Source organism: Rhinopithecus roxellana, chromosome 1, assembly GCF_007565055.1.
Source record: "Rhinopithecus roxellana isolate Shanxi Qingling chromosome 1, ASM756505v1, whole genome shotgun sequence".
Classification (NCBI taxonomy): domain Eukaryota; kingdom Metazoa; phylum Chordata; class Mammalia; order Primates; family Cercopithecidae; genus Rhinopithecus; species Rhinopithecus roxellana.
Genome location: NC_044549.1, coordinates 190076372 through 190095620, shown reverse-complemented (window position 1 = coordinate 190095620; position 19249 = coordinate 190076372). Strand labels below are relative to the sequence as shown.

General features: G+C 40.1%; 2 protein-coding genes across 3 annotated transcripts in view; both read right to left on the bottom strand.

The window, feature by feature from the left end:
* Window positions 1-2625: 2625 nt before the first annotated feature.
* Window positions 2626-10839, bottom strand: RNF7 (ring finger protein 7). Of its 2 annotated transcripts, none has more exons than XM_010378269.2 (3): window positions 10533-10839; window positions 5823-5870; window positions 2626-4251 (listed from the first exon to the last, which is right to left on the bottom strand). In XM_010378269.2, exons 1-3 carry the CDS (start codon window positions 10705-10707, stop codon window positions 4133-4135), a joined length of 342 nt encoding a protein of 113 aa, XP_010376571.1. In that variant the 5' UTR covers window positions 10708-10839; the 3' UTR covers window positions 2626-4132. The 2 variants fall into 2 exon arrangements, with proteins under 2 accessions (XP_010376571.1, XP_010376572.1); XM_010378270.2 differs by having other exon boundaries at window positions 10540-10834.
* An 8231-nt stretch (window positions 10840-19070) lies between these two features.
* The window catches only part of LOC104674072, a 73514-nt gene continuing 73335 nt past the window's right edge, over window positions 19071-19249 (bottom strand). Inside the window, exon 10 of the mRNA XM_030939375.1 lies at window positions 19071-19089. Coding sequence (XP_030795235.1) covers window positions 19078-19089 — 12 coding nt within the window. The 3' untranslated portion in view covers window positions 19071-19077. The remainder of the gene's footprint in view (window positions 19090-19249) is intronic.

Genomic DNA, 19249 nt, shown 5'->3' with positions numbered 1-19249 from the left:
AACATATTTTTAAAGTAATACTTCTATTAAAAGTGCTTCTAACAATGACTAAAATGAAACAATAACAGTTGCACTGAACAATGTGCTAGATACCGTGCTAAATTTATAGTTAGTCCTCAATCCTCAAAAAAAAACTAAAGAGGTAAGTATTATTATTATTATTTGAAACAGGGTCTTGTTCTGTTGCCCAGGATGGAATACAGTGGCATGATCATGGCTCACTGCAGCCTTGACCTCCTGGGCTTAAGCAATCCTCCCTCCTCAGCCTTCTGAGTGGCTAGAATTACAGGTGCACACCACCACGTCCACTAATTTTGTTTTTATTTTCTGTAGAGACGAAGTCTCACTATGTTGCTCAGGCTGGTCTCAAACTCCTGGGCTCAAGCAATCTTCCTGCCTTGGCCTCCCAAAGTGCTGGGATTATAGGCATGAATCACCATGCCCAGCCAAGTATTGTTATAACGTTATTATTATTATTACCTACTTTGTACATGAAGAAATTGAGGTATGGAGAGGTGAAGTAACTTGCTTAAAATCATACAAATAAATGGTGGAGCTAGGGTTCAAATCCAGTTATCCTAGCTGTACTGCCACTAAGTGAGAGTATTAAAATGCAAAGAAAATACTTTCCCTGTAAGACATATTTTGCTGAACAAAACCTAATGATGGCAGAAATGGAATGACTTAAAGATGGAAAATGGGAACTTACATGCAAACATTTTTCAGTATTTTGTTATACTATCCAAATGTTCAATACAAAATAGATTAAAATTTAAAATAATTTGTACTTTAATTTTCCTTATAGCCAAATCAGTCATATTTTATTCTTTAAATATTTTTTTAAAAAACAAGGGCTGGGCCCAGCGTGATGGCTCATGCCTGTAATTCTAGCACTTTGGGAGGCTGAGGCGGGTTGATTACCTGAGGTCAGGAGTTCGAGACCACCCTGACCAATATGGTGAAACTCTGCCTGTCTCTACTAAATACAAAAAATTAGCTGGGCATGGTGGCGCATGCCTGTATAAATCACAGCTACTAGGGAGGCTAAGGCAGAAGAATCACTTGAACCCAGGAGGTGGCGGCTAGTGAGCCAAGATTGCACCATTGCATTCCAGTCTGGGCAACAAGAGTGTAACTCCGTCTCAAAAAAATAAATACAAACAAGGGCTTACTAAACACTTAAATTTTCTCCTTTTCATTGCAGAGCACAAAACATTCATTACTCCAAACTACCCTGTGGCAATAACTTAATATTTATTTGGAGACAGGGTCTTGCCATGTTGCCCAGGTTGGAGTGTGGTGGCTATTTACAGGTATGATCATGGTATACTGCAGTCTCAAACTTCCAGGCTCAAGGAATCCTCCCGCCTCAGCCTTCCAAGTAGCTGAGACTACAGGTGTGCACCACCATGCCTGGCTCCATGGCAATAACTTAAAAAGCAGCAAAGTGCTTTTTCTTAGTTACTTTTGTATTTCTTTCTTTTTTTTTTTTTTTTTTTTTTGAGACAGAGTTTCACTCGTTGCCCAGGCTGGACTGCAATGGTACGATCTTGGCTCACTGCAATCTCTGCCTCCTGGGTTCAAGAGATTCTACTGCTTCAGCCTCCCGAGTAGCTGGGCTTACAGGCACTTGTCACCACACCCGGCCAATTTTTATTAGAGACGGGGTTTCACCATGTTGGCTAGGCTGGTTTCGAACGCCTGACCTCAGTTGATCCACCCGCCTTGGCCTTCCAAAGTGCTTGGATTACAGCATGAGCCATCGTGCCCCATCGTGCCCGGCCATGTCCAAGCATTTCTATACTGAAATACAACTGAGTTACAAGTTCTTTTTAGTTCTGTCATATAACAATTATATACATTTAAATTATATGTGTAGGAAATATATTTATGAATTTCACTGCATGACAGTAAAGGGGGATACAGTATTTTTATAAAAAAGGAAGCAATGGGACTGACAGAGTTAAGATTTACTGATAGCGGTCAGCTGTAATAACACAATTTGCATAGACGGAAAATTAAATAGAGAAAGATAACTAATGTTTGTTTCTAATGCAAGAGTAAAATAAAACCAGCATCATTTAATCAAATGGAAAGAAAAATCTGTTCGATGCTTAACTTTTGTGTTGGAACCCAAAATTACCCCAGCATTCCTTCTGATGAGTATGTATTAAATTTTCGGACAGCTGTGCAGATGAGCTGTGATCACGGCAGGCTGGGCAGCATCAGCACTGCTTTGTCACAGCGCCTCCTCTTCCCTCAGATGCTGGTGTGTAGCATAAACAGGGCTTTGTTAGGTGGTGGGACTATGGTTTTGCTGTGTGGAAAATCAAATTGTTAGCGCCATCCTCCACATTTCATTTACATAGTGTCACACTGCCTAAAGTAACCTGACATTCTATTGCTTTCCTCTTCAATGCAAAGCCGTGTATCTGGTTCACATATTAAGGATGCAACCTTCTAAAAAGGTCAAACAGAAAGTTACTAAAACAGTTTACTGCACAATGATAAATTCAAATGGCCAAAGATATTTGTGTAATTTTTTCAGTAGCTAGAGAGACAACTGTGAAAAAATATAAAGCAAAAATTTCCAGAGAAATGTGATTCATAAAAAGTAACCCATACAAAAGCATAATTTTAATTTTTTATTCTAATTGTTACGTTTTTAAACATTCTATGTATCCACATCTCTTAGATTTAAAAATTCAGAATGGCAAACTGAATCTGCAGATGTGAAAAGTTAAGATTCTAAGGTTTTTTCTTAAATTGATATCAGTAGACTCTACCACAGAAGAATCCAAAATGAACTTGTGGTCTGTTATTTGTTACAAAATAACCTCCCCTCAGTGTGAAACAGTTTGATAAAGTTTAGTATTTTCTCGCACTGTTTCCAGGTAATAAACCTTAAATTTTATTATTGTCAAATGAAAGAGCAAATGAATATGAATTTTTTCAAATTATTTACTCGACAAATTCGTTAAGTTTAAGGTTGCACATAAAATTATAATGACAATTCAAATAAGGTAAGCAGAATAAACCATTTATTAAAACATTGTGTGATAAAATAAACTTTTTGACCCAATGCTACACTGGTAAACATTTTCCCTTATTAACATGTTACCTAAAACACAGTTAAATTATATCATCTGGGCCGGGCGCAGTGATCCACACCTGTAATCCCAGCACTTTGGGAGGTAAGGTGGGCGGATCACCTGAGCTCAGGAGTTCGAGACCAGCCTGGTCAACATGGGGAAACCTGTCTCTACCAAAAATACAAAAATTAGCCAGGTGTAGTGGCACACGCCTATAATCCCAGCTACTCGGGAGGCTGAGGCAGGAGAATCGCTTGAACCTGGGAGGTGGAGGTCGCAGTGAGCTGACATCATGCCACTGCACTCGCAAGACTTCAACTCAAAAAAAAAAAAAAAAAAAAAAAAAAATTACATCATCTGACCAGAACCAAAAAATACTTCTGTCCTTTACCACTCAATGATTGAACAGTGAGGTGAGTGCAGATCTACGTTTTCTTGCTGAATGACAGAGAATAGTAACTTTAAAGGCAATCAAAATTCCATATGCCTAAAAGTTAAATTTTATCTACCCCGTTCACTGGCCCAAACTTAAAATCCTCACATCACATAAAGATTTCATGGACCGCTCCCTTTCCCTGCCAAAAATACATATTAGGAACAAACTAAGAATAAGAGTTGGGTTTTAAACTGCACTTTATTTGTTACTATAACATTCTTTTTTAACTGATCAACCATAAGCATGCAAAAAGTTCTCTGAAACTGCTTCCACTGCCTGTTGTAGAGAAATGGGTAAATTATAAAGGTGATTCAATTTGGAGTTCTTTCCTTTTTTATAGCACTTCTAAGCTGTGTGCGCGACACACACCACAGAGGTAGAAAGGACCATCTTTAATAAATTATCTTCTTAATCGCAGAGAATTTCTGAAAATAAAACTGACAAAATGCTAAACCAAGGCTTTGATGAGTCCCAAAGGACCACAGATCCATCGGCTCCTATTTGAAGAATTCATCCCCTGGAGTGTTCTAGCCTTTGTAGGGCACTGGATTACAAGATCCACCAGGGCTCTGAACAACTGCACTAAGAAGCCTTCTAACCACTCTCATTTGCCGATTCTTTGGACCACCCAGTCCTGCTGGCAGAGAGGGCAGCGATTGTTCTGTTTCACCCACAGGGACATGCAGCAGTTGTGGAAGGAATGATTACATTCTCCCCAGACCACTGAAAGAAAGAAAAAGAAGAGTTGACATTACATATTTCAATTTAAATACTGAACTCAAAATTATAGCTTATTTTATATTACAAATAATAATCTTGAAAAAAGATAGTTAATTGGCCAAAATAATGTTTTTCTATCTATAAAGAAACAGAAACTTAAATGTGTAAGTTACACAGAGACACAAGTCACTGTTTGAGAGCCTTTCCATCCCCGTTCTAGAATCTATGGGTGATGTGATGACCCCTAGTTCCTACACAGCTCCACATGCTGTCTTCTTGAACTTAGGAGATGAAAGGACTTGAACCTTCCTTAGATCTGACCTTCTCAGTTATGCACTGACCTTAGAGACCTTCTGGGCTTTGTTTTATGGAAAAATGTCCTTCCAATTTTTATTTACCAAGACAGAATGAGTTGTAAATGTTTTTAGCATGCAGTAGGCTATTATAAATAACATGCTTCTAAATATTCAGTTGTACATCTACTGAGCTGAGCTGTTTTCTAGAAGTAATGAATTGTCAAGTCATCCATAAGCAGTGCAATTCCTCATGTGACGATGAAATTTTCAAAGTGGCTGGCTGGAGAGAGAGGTCTCTCTGTGATCCAAGAAAGTGGCCTGCTCCTCACAATTCCCAAATTAATACTTTTTAAACAAGCAGCATGGAAGAAAAACTTTAAAACAAGGGAAATCATCCATAACCTAGAATGCAATCTCAAATTTGGTATTCATCTGTCCTTTGCTTGATCAACTGAGCTATATGACAAGAGAAAAAGATTAAATGAAAGAAATAAGGCAGAAAAAAAGAAAAAAAAATTCCTATGAAAATTTGCTACAGGGGGCAGGAAGCAAGGGTGAAACATTCTGAGTGTTTCAGGAGGAAGAACTGGATCAAAACTGCAAGAATCAATATTAAGAAGTTCTATGTACATCATGTATTTGTGTTCTATGTACACCATGCAAACACAAAATACAAAGCCAATCTTTTATTCTAAGAAAATCTGTAAACATGTTTATATAGCAAACCAGACTTGATCACCTCAAGAACTAGGGCATAAAAATCTTTGAACTGCCTAAAATATTTAGCCTACGACAACTTTTATAGTCTAAGACTCTAAAGAAAATTTGATACACAAACCACATTCCAAAAACATACTTGAGACTTAGAATTTTTCTACTCTGGTTTTAAAGTTAAATACCGTATTATAAAAGTATTGAAAAGTGAAATGCCTTATTAAAACCAAAAGTGACCTATAACATAGCCAAAATTCAAATAATGTTTTGACATTCTGATTTTATAATTTTCTAAATAGAAAATATTTAATTTTTGATTACCAAAATGTTTATTATGACCATGTCTGGAATATATAACCAATTCTTAATTATGGCAATAAAAGGATTTGCAGGTGCATTCCATTAAACTCTTCTGAGAACCAACATATTTTATATTAATAATGGATCACTGCTTTACAGTTTATTTTTGTGTATTGATAAAGTCAATCTTAATTTCAAACTCAAACATCCCTACTGAGAGAAAACCTTCAGTTGAAAAAGCAAGAGAACGAAATTACAACATACCAACACAGTCCTCTTGTTTGTTTTCAGCTTGACATCTAAGACAGGCATCTAAAAGTAAACAAACAGCAATTCTCATTCTGATGCTCAGAATGCAATTGTTAAAAACCAGACACTTCAAAGTCAAAAGCTCTAAGGGTTAGAGACGGCAGTAAAGACTCATACTATTAATTTCTCATCTGAATATAACTATTTAAAGAGGAATAAAGTACAAGGCATTCTACTAATTTACTTATAACCAGGGGCAATTTCACAACAGTTAACAATAAATCCTCTATTTTTATAAGCTCTGATGAAAAGATGTCCTGACAGTGCCAACAGAGAATATTACTAGAGAAAAATATGCCACACTCCACTATATTCGAAGTTACTATATGCTTACTGGGCATGCTCATGGGCAGTTTATTTTCAAGACACCCTTTAAATAAACCATATATATATGTTAGCATTTGTTTATACCCAAGGAACCAATAATAAAGTTTACTGGGAGGGTTTGGAATGGGAAGGAGAGTTTTCACTCCTCTTCCAGGTAATATACATACCTTCCTCAATTTCTGAACTATGTGAATATATAACTTACATAAAAATTAAATTGAAAAAATTTGATTCTTTCATAAACAGGTTTTTTAAAGTCATCCATACTTACTGATACAGAAGTTTTCCTTCAGCAACTCATCAAAGGCAACTTTTCACTTTCTACCCTAAGACACTTGAAACTTCCTCTAAAATGAACTGCTTTGTATGCTCCTAATAGGTTGCTACTGATGGTCATCCAGACAAGGCTGGTGGAAGCCAGTGAGACACAGAGGGGAAAGCAACTGCTGCGGAGCCAGACCCACAGTCAAATCCCATTTCACTGGCATTGATTAGGTTCATGGCCTTGGACCAATTACGAACTCCAATTCCCTCATCTGTAAAAAAGGGACAATACCGTGAGGTATTTATATATTAAGTGGGAATGATATATACTGGTGTGAATTTTATAGATAAAATAAGTAAATACTAGATATCCCTAAACACTAACGTTTTTTTCTTTGTAAGAAAATGCTTGGGAGCTAAATGATGAGAACACATGGACACACGGCGGGGAACAACACACACTGGGGCCTTTCGCAGGTGGAGGGTGGAGAGGATCAGGAAAAATAACTAACGAGTACTAGGCTTAATACCTGGGTGATGAAATAATCTGTACGACAAACCCCTGTGACACAAGTTTACCTATGTAACAAACCTGCACTTATACCCCTGAACCTAAAATAAAAGTTAAAAAAAAAATACTTCCTTTACAGGTAAGTCTGAGCCCAAAGCATTTACCCAACAATGGTAAAGTACTTTAATAAATTACTTTATTACTGGTTTCTTGGATATCCTTCTAGAATTTCTTGATGTACATATAAACAAACACTAACATTATATGTATGGGTTATTTAAAAGGGTGTCTTGAAAATGAACTGTCCATGAGCATGCCCAGTGAGCTTACAGTAACTTCTAATATAGTGGAGTAGGTGTAAACACTAAAAATGAGATCCTAAAGGCTGTACTAGAAGTTTTCAAAATTCAATCTGGAATACTATCAGCTTAATGAAAAAAGTACTATAGAATATTTTAGGGACCAAAAATGGACTCATCCACTAGCTGGAAGAGGAGTCAGTGTTGGGTAAAAGGAAGTTCAAACCAACAGAAAATAGTTTTTAACATAAATAGGAGAAAAATAATTCTGTAAAAACAGAAACACTGTGGAGTTGAAGCCTGCTTCTCTTCTTACACTGGATTTTGCTCAGGCATTTGTTTGCTCCTCTCCACATGCTCTTACCCTTAAAAACACACCACCGCCCTAGTCTCTTCAGTGTGGATTAAAAACAACCACTGCCTCCTAAGGTTTTCTTCAATCCCACAATTACTCCTCTGTGCAAGGAGTTATGCACTGCGGACACCAAAATGACCAAGGCTGGGTCTCAAGGGGCTCACCAGCAAATGGGGACGTAGACAGACAACTATATATCATGAGGGTTGTGATACAACAGTGAAGACATGCTACCTGTATCTGGCTCTAGTTCTGTGCAATCACAGAATTTTAATATTAAGGTTGGTGATCCCAACTATCTCTTTACAAATTAGGAAAATAAGGCTCCCAAATGTTATGTGAAATATCCAAGGTGACACAGTCATGAAGGGTTACCCTGGCTATTATAACTGGCTGTACTAGCAAACCTATTCAACCCTTTTCATCAGCACTTGCTCACTGTGCAATCATCACTCCTTTCTGAATGAAGGGAGGATAGTGGAAACCAAGATGAGAGTGTTATCCGTATCAGAATGGGCTGACAGGCAAATCTTGGGAGCAGAAAGTATAATAAATCACAAGTGTGAGATAAATTCCAAATACTAAGGAAAGGGAACAAAGTGGGTTCTTGTTGCTGAATCTAGGAATCTCTAAATTACGCTTATAGCTCTAATGTAGATTATCAAAACTGACCCAAATCTACACAAATTCCTAACGTTTCAGATAAAAGATAAAAAATCTCTTTAATGATCTTCCTAGAATCTAAAACAGCACATTTCTAAGGAGTACAATAACACCTTTTAGAAGGGTGCTAGGGTAAGGACTAGGAAGTCTGGAAAAAAAAATTTCCTTCTGCTGTCACCTGACCTCTAAGTGGGTTTTAACACCTCATAAACAAAATACAAAGGTCTAGCCTAGAATACTTTCCTGAACCCAAAGTACAGCTGTTTGCAAATATGCAAGACTGATCCTGTAGTAGCAGGATACTTGCTATAATTAGAAAGTTTACGATGAAATGTGTCCTTTATAGCCTATACTTTGACCTACATTAAAATATCTCAGTAAAGTTTATTTGTTGCAAAGTTTCAATCATTATTTCAGGTAATACATTTCCACTTACTGCTTAAATGTTTTTCCTTTGGGGAGGAAATAGCTTTTGGGGAGAGAAATCTTTTAAAAATACCCTTTGGGAACATTATTTTTAAACTGAAAAGGAACTAAGTGAAAGTTTAGTTTCCTTTAAACTAAAGGAAATTTATTTAGAAGATAAAATGTTTAGCAAAACTTGTATTGTAAAAAAAAAAAAAAAAAAAAGTCTCCTGGATCAGTTAAAAAATGCTTCCCAAACTGGAAATTATGATTCCTAAGTGAGGGTAGGGGCAGCTGTATTGCTGGCAAATACACTAGATACTTTTAAAGCCTAATATGTTTTGTTTGTTTTTGAGACAGGATCTCATTCTGTCACCCAAGCTGGAGTATCGTGGCAGTGGCAGGAACAAGGCTCACTGTAACCTCGACCTCCTGGGCTCAAGGGATCCTCCCACCTCGGCCTCCTGAGTAGCTGGAGGCCACCATGCCTGGTCACTTTTTTTATTTCAATTTTTAATTGTAGAGATAGGGTCTTGCAATGTTGCCTAGGCAGGTTTCAAACTCCTGGGCTCAAGTGATCCATATAAAATAAGTGGGTCATGTCTAATAACAAGGTCTTTCAAAAGTAAAAGGTAAAAATATCTGAATCCAATTGTTGTAAATCCTCTTTGAAACAAGCCCTTAGAATAAAAGACAAAAGAGCATAAATTGAGAAAGCTCTTGATTCTGGAAGGTTTAAAGTCTCATTCCCCCTCAAGGACAGCAATTCTCTTTATGTTCTCCAATTCTCTCATTTTTCAAGACAAGTCACTTTTCAAACTATAGAAATATCTGTTTTCTTTAACTACCCTCAATAAAGAACTCCACTGAAGATGCTCTCACAGTAATTTTAAATACCCTATCTGAAAATATAACTTGCATTTAAATAGCACCTGCTTTTCAAAGTGGTCTGAGATCTTAGAACCATATAAAACATAGTAAGATTAAACTGTTCTGAAACGTTTCGCTTGGTCTAATATTTTAACTCAAAATATCACAGAAAGAAGACATATTTGTAAGAGGGTTCTCCACAAAGGCATGACTCAGAGCAGGGCAGTATCTTCTCCAGGAAATGACATCCGATATGGAGAGGGGGGTGTAATGGAGATGAAGTTTTACATTTCTGAAAAAAGGGCTTACAATTCTTCAGCTTCCATGAAACTTAGATATTCTTGAATCACACTGTCCCCTTCAAGCCACGCTAGTGCTATCTGACCCGTCTTAGATCAATCCAGATTTAAAAGCCATTCGAAGAGCGGCGGTAAGCTAATCCGGAAATGCAATGGCTGTGAACACTTTCCTGCGTCCCTCGAGGAGAACTAAGGGTGTCGTTTTGTGGAAGATGACTCCGGAGCATCACTTTGGTGGTGACCAAGACTATTATAAAGTTCACTGCTGAATCACGGCCTTTACTCTGTCCACCTTGCGATGAGCTTTTAGAACAGGGGCTGGCCACACAAACCGGTGTTTCCTGCTAGTTCCCAACAATCACCCGGTTTTATTTTCCTGGTCACACCCATCACTACCTGAAATTACCTTGTTTACCTCCCTTTATTGCCCATTTCTCTCCCTAGAACACCAACCACCCGGCGCCGGGCCGCCTGTTGCACAACCCCTCAGCCCTCAGGAGCCGCAGCAGGATCGTGGCTCCGCGTTCCTCCGGCGCCCGGGCAGGGCGACCTCCACCCACTCCCCAAGGCAGTGGACTTTCCGAGGCTTCTGGCTGTCGTCCGTCCCTTCCCAACCCCGAAGTCGGGTCCCGGAGGCCGCAGCGCGGCCCCGGCCTTGCGTGCAGCGCTTACCCATCACCTGGACCCTGCAGATGGCGCACGTATCGCACTCAACGTCCCAGCTCCACATGGCCACCGCGTTCCACTTCTTGAGGGAGAACATCTTGTCGCCTCCCGACTTGGAGCCTGAGCTCCCGGAGTGAGACGCCAGGGCGCAGGTTTCCTCTCCGTCTTCCACGTCGGCCATGGCGGCGCCGCGGAGGCGACGGCGGAGACGTTGGCTTGGGGTAGGCGGGAGGCTAGGGCGGCTCTGCTGGGCCGCCGGACGGGCCACAGCGCCGCCCTCAGGCCGCAGGCCACCGTGGTGCCTAGACCCCGGCCGCCCACGATTGGCTGGCGCGGCCCAGTGACGTCACCGGACGCCAGCGGCGGGGGGCAGGCAGGCCCCGCCCTCGCCCTCCTGGGGCGACGGAGCGGGCTTGGCGGCCTCTCGGGGCGACGCAGCTGAATTCGCCTGCCGCGCTGCGGGGTATTACGTCTGAGCAGGCGCACAGATTATGCTGGACTGTGTGTTCTGCTTTATGGCTTGATTAAAACTACTGCTCTCAGAAATAATCTTGTTTATTTATTTGTTTGTCTCTTCCCTCCCAAGTGTAAAACTCTATCAGAGCAGGGAACACGTTCTTATCACCACATTGTCCTCGGTATCTGCAAAATGCCTGGCCACAAGAGGCACAATTATTTTTTGAGTGAATTAGTGATCTTAAACATCTAGATATCTGGTTCAGTGATTCTCAGACTTTTTGGTCTCAGGACTCCTTTTCACTTAAAAATTATTAGTCCCTTAAAGAGGTTTTATTTATGTAGGAAACGTATAAACATATATATACACACACACATTATGTATGAATATATATACATATATACAATGAATATATGTACATTCATGTATAATGAATATTCATACATTTCCTGTATATGTATACACACATATATAGAGATTAATGTTTATTTTTAAGAAATTAAAACATTTTAAAATGTATTCATTAAAAATCACAGTAATAACCTCATTAGAGGTTATCACTAGAGGGATAACTTCACATACCATGTAATTTCTAGAAACTCCGGTGTACACTCGTAGAATGAGAGTGAAAAGAGAGAACTAGCTCTAAATATTGTTAGGCAACTAGTTTGCCCTCTTTTGACCCCTAAAAGAGGTCAGGATCCCAGGAGTCCCGGTGTGTGGCGACACAACCCACACGTATTTTTCAGGCCCTGCTTCCTCATCTGCGCAGTCTCCATTCCTTCTGCTCAGTACATTTGGGCTAGTTTAACTTCCTCTTTTTATATGTAGGACTAATGAGGTCCGAAGAAGTGAAATGACAAAGATCACATCGTTATTACAGTAGTGTTTCTACCGCTAGCCCACCATCACATGTGTTTCCAAGAAAGCAGGCATCTCCATTGAAAAGAAAGCAGAAGCACAGACAGCCTAAGGAGATACCTGATTCCACCGTCACCTAGTGGTGGACACCTACTCTGTCAAGTTTGGATTCTGAGCCTCTCGCCATCCCCTCATCTCCTGATACCTGGGCAAAAGCTAACCAGGCTAATGGAGCCTTGCAGGGGAAACAAGAATGCATTAATATATAGAAACATAAATATGGACGCAGGGTCATATTTGGTTAGATGCAAATGTGTATTTGCTGAGTGGTGTGTTAAGGGCTGTGAGGGTACAGGATGCAGTGAGGGAAAGCCTCATGGGAGAGGTGAAGTTTGAACTGGGGGAACATGGGAGGCCTTCAGGGCCAGTGGAGAGAGCAAACCTCTCTGAGCTGTTGGCCAGAGCAGAGCACAATGGTGGTGGCAGACAGGAATTGGACCACACCAACTTTATAAGCCAGACACCCATTGGAGTGAGCACACAAAACATGTGTTCCCTTCTTACTGAACGACCACACATCTGCCTAGAGATGGCTGTAAATGCTAGGTATCTAACAAAGAGAAGGATAAAACGCACCCAGTTGGTGAAAAGTTTGAAAGACAAAAGGATGAAATGGTGAAAAGGGAGAAGGATGGCTTTGCTGGAGGAATGGTATGTGCCCTTGCTGAGGCATGAAATCTGGAGAGAGGTGTCTGCTGCGGTGAAATTTGAGAATAGAAGCCAGGAGGGAGCATAGGGGCGGGAAGTGGAAGGCGGGTTGGGGAGATGAGTATGGTTTTGACACACTACATGTCAGGAGAACTTTTTCTCCTGACAAAAAGAACAGGAATGAGTGATGCGCCGGAGTTCAGTGCAACAAGCAAGCATGCATGGGGAGAAGGGAAAGCAGGAATGCGGTAGAAAGTTCAGGCGGCAGCAGCTGTTCAGGCGTGGCGGGGCCAACGGGTCTCCTGTGATTTCCCTCCTTTGGTTCACCTTCATGAGAGCTTGTCTGCCATCATGAGCACCCAAAAGGCAGGAACTATAGGGGGCCTTGAAGGCAGCAAAACAAATATCTGTCCTCCTCATGGCCTGCTCAGTTCCCACTCCACCACTGTGCGTTGTTCCTCTCACCAGTCCTTGGTGTGTGGGGACACAACCCACGCTTATTTTTCAGGCCCCGCTTCCTCAGCTGCATGGTCTCCATTCCTTCTGCTCAGTACATTGAAGACGTAGTTTCTTTAATTTTGAGGACTTCTCTTTAGCAGAATATTTAAGGACTAACTGATAAATATTTAGGAAAAGTTTGTCTCAGTACAAGTGGACATTTTTGTTATTTCTTTGGTCCTCACTCCAACCATCATTTCCCCCTTCTGTGCCATTCATCTTTAACAAAATAAGTTTTCCTGTTGTCAGGGAGGTAAAACTTTCCCTCTACCCTCTTAGGTTCAGTATTTGGGGGGACTGCAAATTAAACAACAAAACACAGATTAGCAGGAGAAAAGATAGATTTTTATTCACCGAAGTAGTCAGAGTTCATAGAAAGTTATGACTCAAGGGGCAATTAGAATTTGGGGCTTATATACTGTCTAAATAAAGGAAAGGGAGAAGGAGAAAGGGTACTTCTGGAAAATAACTTTCAGAAAAGATAAATGGGCCTTTGGGAGAATAGATGGGAGATATGATAGTTTTGTGACAAAGTCTATTAGCTGATTTATTATCCCAGTACTAACTTCTTGTTTCTAATGATAGGGTCAATCTTCCCTGGTTTTAAAATTCCTGGGAAGGAATTTAAGACAGTTGAATTCTTTTGAGAGGCATTGCTTTTAGACAGGTAAGTTCAGGGAAAAAATTAAAATAAAATAAAACAACTCTTCCTGCATCTGTCGATTCTCAAATGCCTTTCACTCAAAATAATCCTTATACTATAGAGGCATATTCTGGACTTCTTTCCTGCACTAAGGAAAGAAAACAAAAACAAACCTGATGACATTTGCTTGTTGAGCTGGAGTAGTTTCCCCAAAGGGACCAATGTTTGGAACTATAATGACAAAGCAAAAAAATTGTTCCTAGAGGCTAGAGATCAAAGCTAGCCTGAAATGTATATGCTACCTCCTCCTGGGAATGTCCTTCTAAGCAAGTCTGCTCTCCATCACACTTGTCAGACAAGAGTTATGGCTCATCTTTTTTCTTGGAAATAATTGTGTTCATGTCCATAGGTCCCTGAGCATTTGCTGGTCTTTTTTGGTCAGATGGAACCCTCCAGTTCATTTGCCTGTCTTGGTCTTAGATGACGCTGCTGTGGCCACAAATTATTAATCCTGCTGCCCCACTCCCCCAACACACACACACACACACACACACGTGCACACACACCCCATACTGAAAGCGTGCATTTGACCAAAGCAATCAGCCTTTGTTGGAGAATTCCTTAAATCCTCCCAACATTATATTTCATTCATTGTAAGACATCAATCATCAACTGTGTGACGTAAATCAATTTCAGATGTAAAAAAAAAAAAGTGATGTAGAATATTTCAGAATAGATGAAAAATGAAAGAGAGAAACCCATGCCTAAATTTCATGATGCCTTCTTTAGAAACCTGGTGACTTTGCTGAGAAAGTAGAGTTTTGGGGATCGATTTTAATCCATTTGTCTAAAATTGCTCCACATTGAATCTTCTGGAGCTGCAGGTGTGGATGAGTATAGCACTGTGTGTATGTTTTTACCTCTTTTTTGAAATCTGCTGAGTTTTTCTATTAGATATTGGTGACATCTGCTTGAATGACTCATTGTTGTTTCATACTCGACAGGTGAAAGGGAGTTCATTTCCTTTCTTGCAAAATTTAGCTTTCTTTCAACAGTTTGCTTTCTTTGCCTGAGATGTAATTCTCTCCTAGGTATAACTGTTCTGGTCTGAAACCACAGTCACTGTTGACTCTTTCCCCTTCCTCACCCTTCATACGTTATTATCTGTTCATTCTTTCTTTAGAAGTTTCTAGAGTCAACCAAACTTTCCATTCCCATTGTGGAATCTTAACCTCATCACCCTGCTTCTGGATTACGGTGTCCTGACTTCTTCGCTGCCTTTCCTCCCCAGTCTAACTCCCACTCAATCTAACATGCCTGGTTAATTTTCCTGTCTCTGACACTCTCCTGCTCAAAATGTTCCAAAGCTCCACATTATCATCAGAACGAAATCTAAATGTCCTGATTGTTCATTTAAGCCCTGCCACAATATGGCCCCAACCTACCTGTCAAGGCCATCCCCGGCACCCCTCTGCAGGATCCTGGTGAGATTGGTCTGCACAGTCATCCAAGTGTACCATGAACTGGCTTTTCCTCAAAATCAGACAGAACTTTTCCTGCCTTCTTCAGCTGGATTGCCCTCTGTGCTTAGAAAAAACGTACTCATCTTTGTGTTCTCACTGGCCACTCTTTGCCACCACATATTCATGTCCTCCCAGGAAATCACAGGATTTACTGCGCGTCTTCTACACTTTTGGCACCAGGTCACACAGCAAGCAAAGAGCGCTGTTACTGATGTTTAACAAGCTCATCATAATTTATTGAACAATTTTAAGTTTTTGAAAATTGACAGCTCACAAATGATAAAAACAGTAAAACAGGAATACAATAAAAACCCAAGTACTATTAATAGACTCTCCAGAAATTCCTGTATATGTACAAGCAGATACATGATGCATCAATTTAAAAAAAAAATTTTTAATTGTGGTAAAATATGCATAACATTTACCATCTTAACCATTTTTAAGTGTACAGTTTAGCAGTGTTTAGTATGTTCACAGTGTTGTGCAAACAATCTCCAAAACTTTTTCATCTTGCAAAACTGAAACTCTGTACCTATTAAACAATAACTCCCTCCTCATACATCCTCCCAACCACCATTCTACTTTCCGTCTCTGATTTTGACTACTGTGATTATCTAAGTGCAGGCATGCAGTATTTGTATTTTTGTGACTGACTTATTCACTTAGCATAATATCCTTAAAGGTTTATCCATGTTGTAGCATGTGTCAGAATTTCCTTCGTTTTTAAGGCCAAGCAATATCCCATTTTATGTATATATCACATTTAATTTATCCAGTCATCTCTTCATGGACATTTGGGCTACTTCCATCTTTGATTTACTGTAAATGATGCTGTTTTGAACATGGTGTTCAAATATCTCTTAATGACGCTACATTCAGTTCTCTTAGATACATACAAACGTGAAATTGCTGGATTATACTATGTCAATTCATTTTTGTATGGATTTTTCACATATTCTATACCTGTTTTTAAAAATGGTGTTACTTGGATGCCTTTCCATATAAGCACTTACGTATCCACATTATTCTTTCAATGACTGCATAGTATTCTACCACATACATTTACTGTGATTTATTCTCCTGAAACTCTTTGAGAAAAATTTAGTTATTTCCCATGTAAAATAAAGAGTGCTGCAGTGAACATCCTCATATGTATGTCCTTGCACACATGTGACAGTAAACACATTTCTAAAAGTAGAATGGCCGGGTCGAAAGCTATGTATTTTTCATTTCAATAAACACTGCCAAAAGACCCGCTAAAGGGGTATACTGATTTTACACTCCCACCCAGTGGATATGTGTGGCAAATTTCAAAAAAAGTCTTTTTAAATTTTATTTTCATTTCTTTTTCTTTTCTTTTCTTTTTTTTTTGATGGAGTCTTGCTGTTTCGCCACGCTGGAGTGCAGTGGCGTGATCTCGGCTCATTGCAACCTCCAACTCCCTGGTTCAAGCCATTCTCCTGCCTCAGCCTCCCAAGTAGCTGAGATTACAGGCATGCGCCACCATGACCAGCTAGTTTTTGTATTTTTAGTAGAGACGGGGTTTCACCATGTTGGCCAGGATGGTCTCTATCTCCTGACCTCGTGATGTACCCATCTCAGCCTCCCAAAGTGCTGGGATTACAGGCGTGAGCCACCGAGCCCGCCCAGCCTATTTGCATTTCTTTTAAGCAGGAACTGTTCTCAGGAGCTCTCACATATTGGATACATCAGTTCTGGTAAATTTGTTACATTGATCTTGTTACTCTATGGTCCTATTGCCTTTCTTATCCTGCTTAATGACACATATTTTTCCAACTCATATACTTTATTTTTGACTTTTAATGCAAGAAAATCTTGGCTTTTTTTTTTTTTTTTTTTTTTTTGGGAGATGGAGTTTCGCTCTTGTTGCCCAGGCTGGAGTGCAATGGTGCGATCTCAGTTCACTGCAACTTCCGCCTCCCGGATTCAAGCGATTCTCCTGCCTAAGCCTCCCGAGTAGCTGGTATTACAGGCATGTGCCACCACACCTGGCCAATTTTTGTATTATTAGTAGAGATGGGGTTTCTCCACGTTGGCCAGGCTGGTGTCGAACTCCTGACCTCAGGTGATCCACCTGCCTCAGCCTCCTAAAGTGCTGGGATTACAGGCATGAGCCACCGCACCTGGCCGAAGATCTTGTCTTCTTAACTAGCTCCTAAGACCCTGGAGAATGGAGCTAATTTACTATGCCATTCTTACCCCACAGTTAGTTTGATCTACAAACTTGCTAGCACTTGTTAAATGTTTTTTGTTTTTTATTTTTACTTCAAAGCGAAGAGGTCTTAAGTCTTCTTTTTTTCATTTCTTTCCTATGTTTCTTGTGTGGTTGTCATAGGTGAAATAACTGGAACCACTCAATTCTAACATCCACAATGATAGCAGCAATAATAAGAGCCACTCATATTTATTTTTGAGTATATAACATGAACAAGGCATTGTTCTAAAATGCCTGACATGTGTGGCCTCATTCAATGCTCACCAATTGAGATAGGCACTACTGTTTTTTTTTTTTTTTTTTTTGTGGTAGGGCCTCACTTTCTCACCCAGGCTGGAGCACAGTGGTGCAATCATAGCTCACTGAAGCGCTGTCCTCCTGGGCTTAAGCAATCCTCCTGCCTCAGCCTTTCAAATAGTGAGGCTTACGGGCACATGCCACCACAGCTGGCTAATTTTTCAACTTTTTGTAGAGATAGGGGGTCTCACTATGTTGTCCAGGTTGGTCTTGAAGTCCTGGCCTCAAGAGATCCTTTTGTCTCAGCCTCCCAAATTGCTGGGATTACAGGCGTGAGCCACTGCACCCAGCCCTGCTCCTCTTAACTATATCTTACATATAGTAAGTTCCTCAGTTACAAGAGGAAACTGAGGAGCATGAGGTAAACTGACTTGCCGAGGCTCAGTACCTGGAAAGTGGCAGTTCCTCCACAGAGACTTCTGGTTCATCTAACTGCCCAGGCCATGCTCTTCATCCTGCACCATATTGTTGTGGCATATAAAACCCAACTCACCCACTGTCATCCGTACATCAATCAACTACACCTCTTCCATCTGTCACAGGGCTGTGTTGCATCTTCATGGTGGGGCAGAGGGATTTGAAGTTTCCTCATTTGGCCGGGCGCAGTGGCTCACGCCTGTAATCCCAGTACTTTGGGAGGCCAAGGCAGGTGGATTACCTGAGGTCAGGAGTTCGACATCAGACTGGCCAACATGGTGAAACTCTGTCTCTACTAATAATACAAAAAATCAGCTGGGCATGGTGGTACATGCCTATAATCCCAGCTACTCAGGAGGCTGAGACAGGAGAATCGCTTGAATGTAGGAGGCAGAGTTTGCAATGAGCTGAGATTGCACCATTGCACTCCAGCCTGGGCAACAGAGCAAGACCCCATCTTAAAAAAAAAAAGTTTCCTCATTTAGGGAGAATCCTCATTTTTAGGGATGGTGTCTTTTAGGAAGTGGTTATTATTTCCAAGCATTCTTATTGCTCCCAACTATAGGTATATTTATGAAAGAGAATTCTTTCCTTCTTAGGTAAAAGTATGACTTCCTTCAACTTATAAATTTCATATGCAGGAGAGATGAAGCCTCAGAGAATTGCATCTCTTTTTACTAAGGCCTACTTGTGAAACCCACATTTTAGAAAATGACAAGTGTGATGGGATCATCACAAGATAGGATTATCACATGACTTTAAACTTTCATATAATAATCATCAAATTTGAGAACTTGAAAGGGACTTGGTTACAGTGAAAAATATTACTATAGAATAAGCAATATCTATCTAGGCATGTCTGCTTGGCCATGGAAATAGATGACATCCATATGGAAATACAGCACCCATATTCAGTTTTTAGTCTGTGAAATAATAAACAGGACATCATAAATTATAGAAAAAAGGAGTTCAACTTCTTACAGTAGAGAATAAACATACATAAAGCATTACCTCCTAAGAGGTAGCACAGCCTTCATAAAGAGTTTAGGTAAATTTAAAGGTAAATTTATCTTTTCAGATCCA